Below are 13683 nucleotides of genomic sequence, written 5' to 3' on the forward strand. Positions count from 1 at the left end.
TATATATATATATATATATATAATTTTCTTTCTACTATTTTCTTAAAACACATCTGAATAATTTTAAGGTCCTGATTTCGCTTCTTTACTTAATTTCTCAAATTGTCCTTGTTGGGGAAAGTGATGAAACAAAAACCTATGGATGCAACACAATCAGAAATGTTATTTCTTTTGCTAAGTTTTAATTCACAATTGTCAACAATTTTACTTACACTTACCTACTCACTTACCTTCTGCTGCTAACACTTATTTTACTTTTATCTACTTAAGTACAGTTACTTACTTATACTTATTCTTTTAAACATGTCCTTTTGGTACCTCTACATACCTATACTTAGCAACACTAAATTACAATTGCTTGATTTTACTTGCAAATGTTTCCTTGCACTTTATTATATACTTTCCAATTTGCACTTTTATACTTACTTTAACTTACTTAAACTTTAATTGTTTAAAAATAATTACCATTACTTTGGTGTATTTAGTTAAAACTATCTGCTACTAGTAATTCTTTCCCTTTAATTTCTAAAGAGTCCTTTTACTTCTGTAGTCTTAAGCACTTACCCTTAAGTAACTTATATTTATGTTCTTACTTTCACTTATTTAGTTAAACTTAGTTTTACATACTTATTTTGCAAACATTCACTCCTATTTTGCTTTTACTTACTTACACTTACTTGTTGAAACATTTCTTAATTTAGATTTACATACACCATGTTAACTTGAACTTTTAAGATTTGCCTACTTACTAATTTAAACTTAATGTATTTCATTTATTTACCATTTTACTTTACTTGCTTATAGTAACTGAAGCATCACATGCGCAACTTAAACATATGGCACAAAGAGACATCAATATTTTCAACGGTCATTATAACAGCATGTGTCCAATTATATTGTTCATAGTAAAGGTTTCTTTATTGGATGACACACTGAATCCTTTAAACTTACTCTCCCATTAATAAAATGCTTTAGGTACAGCATGTTTGGCTGAAAAATGGTGTTTGACATGTCATTGTTACACCTTACTGACCTTCCTTGTAGTCCCGTAAAAAGCCAGCACCTGGTCATTTTATCAACTTTTCTTATAAAACACACTTAACATTCTATAAGCAACAGACTTTTTTGACCTTGAATGCATCTTAATCCTGCAGAACCAGCTAATTAAGCATTTTCCTGGAACAGAAACTTAGTTCTCTGATGTTAGTTTTCAAGGGGTTTCCCTCAGTCTGGGAAAGGCGAAGGGCGTTTGATTTTGTGACGTTCTCAGCCCTCCTCTCTGCCCACGCTTCCTCTCCACAGCCGCTCATATCACATGGCCGACAAAGTCTCTCCCTGCGGACCCTGGCGCTCTGGATGAGAGTGTGTTTGTGATAAGAGACGGTGGTAATGAGGCGCCGGACTCAATCCGCCATCTCATCGTCTCATACATCAAAGCTCCTCGGCCCTGCGTCAATTAAAACGGCCGCACGGAGAGATGCAGCAGCACTCATTCATAATGAAACACAGCGTTTGGCTGCTGCTGCAGGTTCTCCTGCCAAAGCTACGAAGAAGAAGACATCTCGCAGGATAAACGAGGCTTTGAACTCGTTTTTCATTTATATTTTCCACTCCATCATAGCTACAGATGACATCTTCATTTATTATGTTCTGCACTGACTCAAGACGGAGTACCTTTATATTGTTAAATACTGTAATATTGACAGATATCCCCTATAAAATGGGACTTCATTTAAATGGACACAGTGGCTATGGCTTTATAGCAGATTCAAGTGGTGATGGGAAACAATTCCTTCTTCAGATGCTCACTGAAGCAAAGCAAACAGCATTATAGTGGGATTTAGCGATGGATAAATGGACTTGTGCATCTCATTATATAGTCATGGTTGTCTTTTTGTCTTGTTCACAGTGAATAAACATGAGCGAAGCGCTAGTAAACATCAGTGCCAGAGACAAAATGCTGAAGGATCCATGGTCTGTGGATGAGAAATAGAAACATGAGTACTTGAGCCATTTGAGCACAGTGAACTCACTTTCTTTTTCAAGAAACCAGTTTGAGACAAACTGAGGTTTGTGACATGCTTCATTTTCCTTTTGGAGATACAAGACCTTTACACTGTGGTCATAAAAGGATGGACATTTCTCAATTGTTGTCAAGAAGTCCACATTTTCTGCCCCCAGTTCAGATTCAATGAACCAGAAACATTTTCCGATCGATCATGGTCAATTTTTACTGAGTCTAAACTGACAGGCACAATTCCTGAATTGACCCTTTGGTTGCAGTGGCCCCTTTTCTTCAAGGCACAGTGCGCATTCCCCATACTTTAGTTGTAATGAGCGATTGTTGCCTCCTATCATCTCAGAAAAGGTTTTCAATTTTTCACTGATAAACAAGATATTTTCATCCACACAACTGTTGCTCTTATTGTGTCTGAACTACCCAGACCAGCCTGTTTGGCACAAACATCCATGTCATGTTCAAATCCATTTCAAAATTCTTCATCTGGATTTTTGGTTTAAACAACAAGTCACCATCAGCATATGCTTAAATACACTAAATGTCTGATTTGATATTTTGCATTCATAAGCAGTTGAGGAAGTGGATCTAATAAATTATGCAATAAGTCTCAGTAACGCAACAAACCACAAATATATATTTTGATATGTAAGATTAGAAAACTAAACAAGCTGGTAAAATTAAAATTCACGATCATGTAAAGACACAACAGCCCACCTGCAGTATTAGAAAACAAAATGTATCCTTGTCTATTTAAAGCCCACAGGGCATCTAAAGTGACTTACTGGTTTATTTTTCTTGCTGAGGGCTGTGAAAGGTCAAACCTGGCTGAACAGTATTAAAGTAATTTCTCTGTCTCACCTGCTTTACTGCGACATTCAAGGATTCACCTGTCTGACATTTCTGTATCCGATTAAAAAAAAAAAAGGAAGGGAAAAAAAACCCATCTGCAACAACTTATGAGGAAAGATTTGTCATTCTCGAGGACAGACATGAAGGGGGAAGGAGTATTATATCGATCAAATGTCAGCCTAAATGGAAGGCCTTTATTTCCTCCTCAAGGTCTGGCCAGTTTATCCCTCGTCGCTTCATTTCTCAGTCTATTCCGGATTCAATAAAGCACAGGTACACTAAAGGCTGTAATAGTGTTTCAAATATTAGAGTAGTGAAACCCCCCTGGGATGGATAAAACTGTGAAATCTCTTTATAGCCCTTGTTATGAGATGCAGATAGAAGAACTGTATATCAAGAGATAATCTGAAGATATTAAAGAAAAACACCTGTAGCTTATCAATTGTCTAATCACGCTGTTAGATTTTTATGAGGGGAGTATTGCATGAAATCTACTTTTTGAGCTTTACACCATGTTATCATGTTATCCATTCATCAAAAACATATCTGGAGAATTGCTTTGATTCTTTCATGCATATTTGAGAAATCCTTGAATCTCCCCTGGCAGCCATTCTAGGGTGTCTGTGCTCTTGCTCTAACAAAGCACTGCCTATTTTCACAAAGCTCCTCCTAGAACTAGGAGACTCCGCCTCAGCATGTGAACTACTTCTCAGTCCAACACCCCAAGAGCGATTGGAAATGGTAAAGGTGAATTGTTGTGGTGACATGCACAAGAGTATCAGAAAGAGCATAGGAACTTCTTAAAGGGACAGACGCCAATTTCAAAGCATCAAATTGTAAAGTCAAATTTCTTTTAAGTTATTTTTGCTGCATACAGAATTTTTGTAACTGAAGTTAACATAGTTACCTTTTTGTGCTAGAAAATGACACCATGTGCCTGGAGAATACATAATACAAGCCTTCTAAGGTTTTGTTCTGAAAAAACCTTTTTAAATTTTATCCCTTGAATTCCTATTTTTTCCTGCCTCACAAACCAAAGCAGTAAACGAAAGCAGTAAAATATTCCACAGGACACAACTTTAAAATAAAAAAAAATGTCAACAGCACATTTATTGGCAGATTACTCTTTAAAAGCTAAGGGGAAAATATTACAGCATTTTGCCTGAGAAATACAGTAAAATGCAAATGTTGGACTGTATTGACAGTCATGGAAACCTTCTGGAGAAAAGAAGGTTTCCATGACTGTCAATACAGTCCAACTTTGCTGCTTCCATTTGATTAAACAAAAGCAATTTATTAATTACTCACTACCAGAGTGACTACCTCTGTAAGAGCAGGAGTTGTGTAAGTTTGTGAGTTTCTTCAGCATGTAGGCGTCGGTCCAATGCAAAGGTGGAAAAAAGCAGAAATGGCCTTGGACAGCAATAGTTGCTGCCCATCACGGGGAACAATCGCAAGGATGGATGGATGGATGGATGGATGGATGGATGGATGGATGGATGGATGGATGGATGGATGGATGGATGCTACACTGAGAAAGATTTTTCACAAAAAGAAAAACAAGCTGCCGATCGTCAACACAGACACATCAAACCTACTGCCCAGCACAATTGTGGAGGAGTAAAGAACTGATTTTTTATTTATTTATTTTTTTGCTGCCACAGGGCCTGGGAACCTTGAAATTATTTTAAGTCCTCTTTATATTTTAGAGTTATATGTGAGGCCATTTGTCTTACTGCTGAAGCTCAGTCCAAAATGGATCATCAACAGATCAATGATCATAAGTGTAAATCAACAACAGAATATCTTAAAAAGAAATAAATGAAGGTGTTACAATGGTACACTCCAGGTCATGACCTGATTGAAATGCTGTGGTACAACCTTAAGAGAGTTGTGGAAAAATTGGGTTCTGCAAAAAAATGTTCAATATAATGTCACAGCAATCACACATGCCATTGATGTTTCATGCATGTTGTTTGTCCAAAAAATGTTATTGACCGTCATTGAAAGTGCTGGTGATTTAAAAGTATAAAATAAAAATAAAAACATGTTGGTTTTTATGGTCCATGGTTGTGTGTTTTGGAAAACAGACTCCATCAGTAACCAAAGACGTATTGGAACAAAACTTTTGATTTCTGAGTTTGTTGATACATGTTATTTAAAATCCAACATTACATGTTGAGGGAGGAAAACTTAAAAATACCAACATCCACATTACTGTCAAGTTATTTGCTTTTACTGCTGCAGTAAACAGTGACACTTTCCACTAGTAATTAATGGTCAATATGGCAGCAGCAACTGACCTGAGAATATGAAGAGGGCAGAGCGGTCGAGCTGTGTAATGATCTGTGAAAAGGCCAGCAGCAGAAAGTGACAGCCACATGGAACCTGGCAGTAACACACAAACATTCACATGGGTGGCTGATGTTCAGGGTGAGTGTAATAATGAGGATGGAGAAATAATAATAATAAAAAAAAACATTACTTTCTTGCTTTCTTTATGTTGGAACATGACGGGGCATTTCCAAACTGTTTCCAGAAGGTTGGCACCATGAAACTGTCCAAAAGGTCAAAACTAAAAACTAAAACAGGAACTGTGTGGTTTATATCTGAGTCAATAGTTTAGCGTGTTACATTTCCTGTGAAACACTTCTTTCCAAACTCAGATAAATATCTCTGCACACGTAAAGAGATAAAACTATTTCTCAGACTACTGCAGTAGCTCATCTGTTCAGACACAAAGACCCTCTGTTTTGCCACCTCAGAGTCTGATTGTCACATCTCCTCTTTGCTTGAACGCAAATGATGCAATTAATTATGAGCAATAGCAGCTGAGGTGTAGACTGGAAGCCCCACTGGTGAGCAGATGACGCTCATCAAGCGAGAACAAAGCTTAACTGCTTGGAATGATCATGTCACACAACTGAAAACACTTCACAACAGAGCATTTCAGGTGTAATAAACCTGGCTTCAGACAACATCACAGAAGGAAAATGAAGCCCTCCACCCCCTTGTGCACAAGCTGTTCAAGTGTTTTGTTTTGTTTTGAGGTGTGGAAAAAGGATGAAAGAAGAATCTTAACAGATTCAGATAGTTCACCTTCTACTCAGGTAGGTAGCAAACCTTAAAAAAGTTAGAGACATTTCTCTCTACCTTTGATTGTAGTCTGTTGAGCCGGATGAAGAAAGCATACTTTGCATTTGGTAAAAGAAAATCAATCATTATTTACAAGAAGGTATCCAGCTGGACTACTTTGTACATCCATCATCAAATGTCAGACAAACAAGAATGTCTGACAAACACCCCGCCACACAAACTGACTGGTGTAGAAAGTTACCCGAAGTTTCAACTAATTCCCTCTACGCATCTTTTCTTTTACAAGTTCAATGAAGCTGAAAGACAGCTGAAGCACTCGTCACAGACTTGTATAAATTTGTTTTCTGGTACTTTGGGGAAAACAGAGATATTTTCACTCCAGACTCGACATGCAATTTCTTCTAGGAGTTGTAGCTGTGAGCTGAGACCTCCTCATATCAGGACACCTTTGAATCACTTTTAGAGAACTCAAAAAAGCATCAGAACCCTACAAACATAGACCGTCTTTATTTTTAATCGGAAAGCTTGAACTGTTAAATAGGGAGGCCTATCAGCCAATAGGAGAATCACAGATTGGCTAATTCCCACTGTATTCCGATTCACTGGAGCCTTTCTGCAGCAATGACAGACCTGCAGACACTCACCCAAGTTCTGACCAGTCTCCTATTTCATTCTGCTCCAACACATGAAGACATTGTGAAACTGTTCTCCTCATGGCAGAGAGTCAAATTTTGACTTCCCTGTCCAGAATGTATTGACTGTGGACTGTGAAAACAGACTTGAGATTGATGCTTCCCATGCCAACTATTCAAACAAAGCCATAAACCGAACCAGTGTCAATGTGAATGGTTAGTGAAGGTTCTTGGAGAAGTTCCCAGGACTTTGTCAGAAATTAAGTTCACACTCCATTACACTAGATGGAGCGTGAGAGATACCAGGCAGTTTTATGCATGCACAAAACGTCTATGTTTAGATTATGGTGGTTTATTTTAATTTTCCAAGCAGTCTTGAGTGCCTGTAAGTAGAAGCCTGTAAGTACCAGAGTCAGATATCCATGACAAGATAGAGTCAACCATGCACTGTTACACTAAACACAAGAAAGTGTCAGGGTCTCTTGCTGAGGCTCCTGGTTTTCACTCTCCTCACAAATGCAACACTGGTCATTGTTTGAATTGTGCAAATTAAAAAGATGAAGTAAGGATTTGAAATAACTAACATAAAGTGGAAGTCTGCTGGAGAGAAACTATGTAAAACATGATATATTTAAGAAACAAGTTAGAGGTACACACAGGATTTTAGTCTATAGTTGCAACATTTCCAACAACACAAAGCAATAGTCAAACATGTCTAAAACCACATTTCCAAGACTTGTAAAAACCTTTGGATTCAGTTGAAAAAGTAAATAAAAGGATACATTTTATTATAAAGCCAAAGAGACCTAGAGGTTATATACACAATGTTTTAATCTCAGATATCAAGAAGAAGATTCATTTTGATGATTTAATTTAAAAGTCTAGCATAGAGGCTTTACAATATGAAATCTAGCTTTGATTTCATGTCTCTGTACGTAGTATCAAAATTGCAAGACCTGCTTAAACTGTAACAAATATTAGCAAATGACATAATTACAATGCATTCGCTCTGACTGACGAAAATGAACTCCATGCTTTCCCTCATATTACATAGATAATCTTTTCCCCCTCTTTTTGTAATTCTGCCACCATATCTTTATATTTGTGTTTAAATTTGTCATCCTTGAAATCTTCTGAAGCCCATCATCTCACACTGAGATATTGGGTTTCCATTCTCTCTGCAAACAATATTTAGCTTGAGGATAAGTAAATCAAACTGTGGTAGCTACGTGGGTGAGCACATAAAAAATTTTTTACATTTGTGAAGAAGATGGGCATGTTTGGCTTTGAAAGGTGAAGAACTAAAAGCATGAGCCACTCCAAAATTAAGGCTGGTATGGCTAATGTGTTCCCCGGCCATAAATTTTAATTTGAACACACGTGAAAAAGAGGTTGCATACTAATGGTGGCTGCTCTTTCAGGTTTTTATTTTCAAAAATAAAACAGAGAATGAAATGAAAATAAAAGCTAGTATAATTTTCTCTTCAAGTTTAGAACTGGTAATACTACTTTACTTCCTATCTACCACTTGACAAAAAAAAAATAATAATAATAATAAGGTTCGAATGGTTTTCTATTAATTATTTTTGCAAAGACTCTGAGTTTCTCCACAGCAGAATAACAACATACCAACCTGTCTTGGATGAGTAGTTGTTTTCTTCCTGTTCAAGAATATCGTAGCATTCTTCTTGAGCCTTCATGTGCTGCAACACCACAGCACAGTCTGGGTGCATGGCCTCCGTCTGAAGAGCAGAAAAATCCAGTTGCACTTAAAATACATGGCTGAGAAATAATGAATAAGCACAGCATATCAGGAAAATTGTTTTGTTTTGGGATTTTTTCCACTAATCTTTCCTTCAAACATAAAACTCAATACAGGGTAAAAAAAAGGTAAAATATTTCCACAATCTAATTTACTGTGGTGGTCTATAAAAACCTCCCTGATTATTTAAAGGTCACAGGCACAAGCAGTGTCTCATTGTGACAGCATAGTCCTATCATATCTGTCCTGTACGTTTATGGAACAAATCTACTTTATACAAGCATGATAGTGGCAGAAGACTTTTCCTCCTGAGGCCACACATCGAGTCATTTTACAGTTTATCATTGTGAATATTACCTGGCGCACCTCGCATGACGAGGAGCAGACTCTGACAGATGTTTTCATGAAATCATCAGATGCAGGTGAAAGAAACCCGATTGTGTGCGAGAGACTAAAGAGTGCCCTCTGAGAGTGAACTTTAATTATTGTTACCTTTCATCCTAAATGGCAGCTGTTTTCCCAACGTCGTCATTTAAATTCAGTCATTGTCGTAATGAGGTCATTATCGCAGGGCGCCCGATGCCTATGGCCATTCTTAAATGAGCCGCCATCATTTACATTCAGAGTTTCACAGCGCGATACAGAGGGTAGATTATTGTATGGTATTTGACATCCTGACTGAGGCATGAATAATTTTAGTTGACATTTAAAGATGGAGCAAGTTTCCTGTTATGTTCAGTTTAATTTTGACTACATGTGTAATGTGAATTTACACCACCATGTTAAATCACTTCCAATTTTGGTAAATGTTTTCGTTTAGTCTGGGTTTTAACGTCATTCCTATATTCCCATCTGAGTGCTCCAATTTGGATCGTATTTAGTATAAATGCAGAACAAGTCCCATGGATGCTCATTCTGCACTGCAATAATGTGTTTGGCCTGATGGACAGAATTTCACTGCCATTTATGCCTAAAATGGATGTACAGTGGAAAAGATGCTCAAACTCTCAAAGACAGCTTGACTGCGTCATTATTGCAAATGACGCAGTCAGGAAATTGTAAGTTAATCACAATCAATATCATAATTGTAATATTCAGCAATAAGATCACAATTAAAAACAGTTCTGATATTGTGCGGCCTTTCCTCTGCAAGGAAGCTGACTCTGGGTAGTTACGTGTTGATATAAAACGGGTGAAATTTGAATCAAGATTAGGTATCAACAGAATATCAGTAACACCTTTGTGTGATTAAACACAAATAAATCTGACCCTTTTGACTTTGTATTTAATAAGTGTGAGGCTGGTGTTCCCTCTTATGGACACATAAACAATACAATCTGAGCTGGTTTTCATACCATAAATCATTTACAACAATATTTACTAGCCTATTTTTCAACAGCTTTTAAAATAGGCTTTTAAAGAGATTTTGAGGCAGTTGAGTTTTCTCTTACTCTTCAGAAAATGTTTGACATTTTTATATACAGAGGTTCATAATTTGATCTAGAGAATGGCTCTCAGAGAGAATGCTTCATGTTTTTTTTCCTTGTAATTTTTTTTTAATTTGCCCTCTCTGAGAACTGCTTTCTTTTTTGTATTTTTGCTAAAAATAAAACAGCAATTTCCAAACGTTTAAGCTTCCAAACCACTAAATACCAAACACAGAAGCCTGAAAAACCAAGAAAATAATATACTATAATTAAAGTCTTTAAAAAAGTAATAAAAAAAGCATTAGCAGCACTTACTCTCAGTAGTTCTTTCTTTATTCACAATGTCATGAAGGAATTTGCTTTCCAATGTGGCACCAGTTGATTGGGAGTTACACACAGAAGCTGATTTATACTATTATTCATACTATTCCTAACTCATCTGAAAAGCCATGCTCCACTCAGATACAGTTTTCTCTTACCAGGCATTAATGCTCTGAAGAAGAGAAAAAGAAAATACAGAATAAGTCACTTCTTACCAAAACATCAATTCTTGTTGTCCCTGAGAGATAAATTACACACTCTGAAAAAAACAGCAGATCTCTCTTTGTTGCACTTTTGAAAAGCATCTTTATTGTTTACATCTTGTTAGGTTCTGGCATATCATTTTCATCACCTGCTGTGTGTTTGGCGCCTCCCTCTGACTGAGAGTGTTATTGTCCTTGGCTCAAGAGAACTGGAGTTTACAGAGGAGTTCAGCATCCAATCAGCGACTGCAAGGCGCCCAAGTGGGGTGGCTCCACACAAGCCCAAATTACCATTTTTCCACCTCCATGCTCAACATTCGGTATGTGTTCTTTGGCCAAGCATCTGTACTTCACCCTCATATGTCCAAAACAGATTATTCCAGAGGTCTAAAGGATCCTGACAATACTTTGCTAAACTATTTTCAGCCACTTAGCAGAGCAGATACTTTCTTCTTCAACTTTTCCAAAGAAACCATCCTTTTTTTTTTCTTCGTTTTTTTTTGTTTTTTTTCCCACGTGTTTCGTGTTGTACTTTACCATTTAACATAACTAAGACCGGTGGAGCCATAGATGGAACTCTTCGGTTTTGCAAAGTCTGACCTTGGGGGTCAACACCATGTTGGAATGTCCTTGGGGAAAGATGTAGCACATCACATTTCCCTCCAACTCTTTCTGCACTTGTTTTTTTTTTGTTTGTTTTTTTTGTGGGGGGGTTACATTTTATTCTTTTCTAACTCCAAATTCTTTCCTGCATCTGTTTCCTAGAAGTGGGCTGCTGGCATTCATTATCTGGCCACAAAAATCTATTGATTTCCTTGTATGTGGGAAAGAAAAACACATTGTCAATCGGCAGGGCACTGACAGGATGCAGAGGGAAAAAAAAGATGACAGCATGTTTCCTCATTTTGGCCTCCATACTCCAACTACCTGTGGCCTTTAGAATTGATTTTAAGGTTTTGCTACTTGTTCTGCAAGAAGATACTTGCCTGAGGCAGTAGGTAATTTGATGTCAGGACTCAAAAGGTCTGGAAGAATTTCTTGCAGGAAATAAGAAGAGGAACCTCACTAAGTTTGTGACAGATTTACAGTTTCATTTCTTGTTTGAGTTATTTTTACTTTGGCTGTTTTCATTTATGTTTAATTTCAATTCTTTATTACAAATCCAGTTCAGTGTTAAACTGTTTAGGTACTGACAAAATGTCAACAGATCTGATTACTTTTGTAAATCATACTGCCAGAAAAATATATAAATGTCAAAATAAGGTGATTCATGTTTGTGTGTGAAGGGGGAAAAAAAAATAATAAAATGACATCTGAAATCCTTCTCACTCAAGTGTGGCCGCAGCTGGTGGAGATGAAATGCCGTGAAGTTCAGATGAGGTTGAAATTGAATAAGAGCTGAATATTTTTTTTCATTGAATTACCTGCATTGTTTGAAATTCAAACAAGAATATGTGTATTTTCGCATGAGTGGAGGAAAGAAATTCATGATTTCCCTTTGTAGCTGTCAGTCTGCAGAGTGTCTGACGTTAATGGAGTCACAAGAGATGTTCGTTCTTTTCTTTAATCCAATTGTATTAGATATTCTTAAAGTGCTTTTGAAATGATTGATTCTGTTTGTTTATGGAAAAACAATGCAAATGTTAAAAAAAAAAAAACATGTCAAATAGGTCGAAACCATAACAGTTTTTATTGGGCGTTCATATCCCAGAGGAAGTAAGAGCTATAGAGATATAGTGAGATGCCCATTGAGAGAATTATGACACTAATTCACACCTGACACAACAAACAGCAGGGACAGCAGGTCGTAAATTCACGTAAATGTCTGAGGAGTTTAGGAAACTTGATGAAACTTTACTTTCTTATCAAATATATATTGGGATCTAATATATTGAACTGTCAATTATTATGTAAAAGCCCGGTGCTTTATTTTTTTTTTATTTGGTAATGGAAATTAACTTTAATTTTTTTTTCTTTTAAAGGCAAACCCACCGACAAATCTATGAACTAATCTATGAGTTAGGTAAATCGGAAACTGTCGTCTTTACTCACCGTTTCCCAGAGCGCCAGCTGCAGGAGCAGAGCCAGGTGAAGGAAGCTGTTCATCCTTGGGCGTCCAGAAAGCAGCAAACTGACCCGGGAAAGGACTCACGCTTCCCAAAGTAGTCTCAAGAAGCAAGTTAATAAATAAATCTGTACTTAAATAACTCTTCAAGAAGGAACACAAATATGTGTTTCCGCGGCAAGTGCTGGAGGCAAGCAAGAAGTGAACGGTTCTCCGGGAGGTGTGTGGGAGGTCCGGGTGGCGCTACGGTGTCCGAGGGGCGAGGATGAGGATGTCCGCATGACGCGCGGAGGAGAGCCGTCGATGCACTGAGCTGAGCTCCGCTGCTCTCCTCCTCAAAGGCGGCGACAGAGACAAATGAGGAGGAAGAGGTGGAGGGTGGGAGGATACTCAGCTGAAGGAGTTACATCTCAGCTGTTGAGTATACTGTGCAAAAGTCCCAAAGTACTTATTATATTTTGCTTTTGTCGTGCTTTTCATCTTCAGACTGCATACTTGTGGAAGGTTCTGATTTTTTTTTTTTTTTTTTACTTTGCTTACTTTCACACTAATTTCTAGTCAGATAGGCTTTCCTGAGTCATTCCAGGCTAAGTAAAAATAAATCTCATTTTAAATAAATCTCTAGTCACTAAGTAGGAGCCCAACGTTCTGTACATGGGGAGTCCAAATATTCATTTTCAGCCCTCTGAAAAATTTTATGTTGCCACATATTACGGCTCCATGGCCTCTTGAGGCTGTGCAGGCTCCCTTTTTGTTATGCAGGATCAGCTGTGAGAGCACACCTTCCTGATTGGCTGCCTGAGTGCTGCAGGAGAGCAGTTACATCATTGGACCAGCAGAGGATTGACAAGCCAATCAGACGTTGATGAGGCCTACCTGTACCATATAAAAGGCTCCTGAATCCATTCCGCCAGTGGGACAGCTAGTTGGAAAAGGTTTTGTGAAGTTGTTCCCCACGTTTGGTGATTGTAACTGCTTTAGGCAGTTTGTTTTGAGCTGTTTTGTGCAACTGCTTTGGCAGTTTTGAACTAATTTGTTCTGCTGAGTAGCTTGACTGCTTCAGATTGTTTTGCCAAGCTAGAAGCTTGTTTGGGAGGCTTGGTACTCCCTTTGTGTGTCTTCCCCTCCTTTTGGGTTATTTTGAGTTTACTTTGAATTGACTTGTGTGGACATTTTGTAACTTTAATATTCTTGAGGTTAATCCCTTTTGTTTTACATTAGTTGGGCTAAATTGTATTGTTTTGTGAAACCTTTTTTTTTTTTTTTGTAATTTTACATTCCGCTTGTTGCTCTGGACACATTTTATGT

The 13683-nt window shown here is 37.5% G+C and overlaps 1 protein-coding gene across 1 annotated transcript in view; it reads right to left on the bottom strand.

Moving 5' to 3' along the window:
- Window positions 1-13096, bottom strand: part of ghrhrb (growth hormone releasing hormone receptor b) — a 32125-nt gene extending 19029 nt beyond the window's left edge. Inside the window, exons 1-2 of the mRNA XM_015019305.1 lie at window positions 12363-13096; window positions 8231-8339 (exon numbers count right to left, since the gene is read on the bottom strand). Of these exons, the coding sequence (XP_014874791.1) occupies window positions 8231-8339; window positions 12363-12416 (163 nt within the window). The 5' untranslated portion in view covers window positions 12417-13096. The remainder of the gene's footprint in view (window positions 1-8230; window positions 8340-12362) is intronic.
- Between the last annotated feature and the right edge of the window lie 587 nt (window positions 13097-13683).

This window comes from Poecilia latipinna, unplaced genomic scaffold (genome assembly GCF_001443285.1).
Source record: "Poecilia latipinna isolate Pla-1442-1.1 unplaced genomic scaffold, P_latipinna-1.0 Scaffold81, whole genome shotgun sequence".
NCBI classification, from domain to species: Eukaryota; Metazoa; Chordata; class Actinopteri; order Cyprinodontiformes; family Poeciliidae; genus Poecilia; species Poecilia latipinna.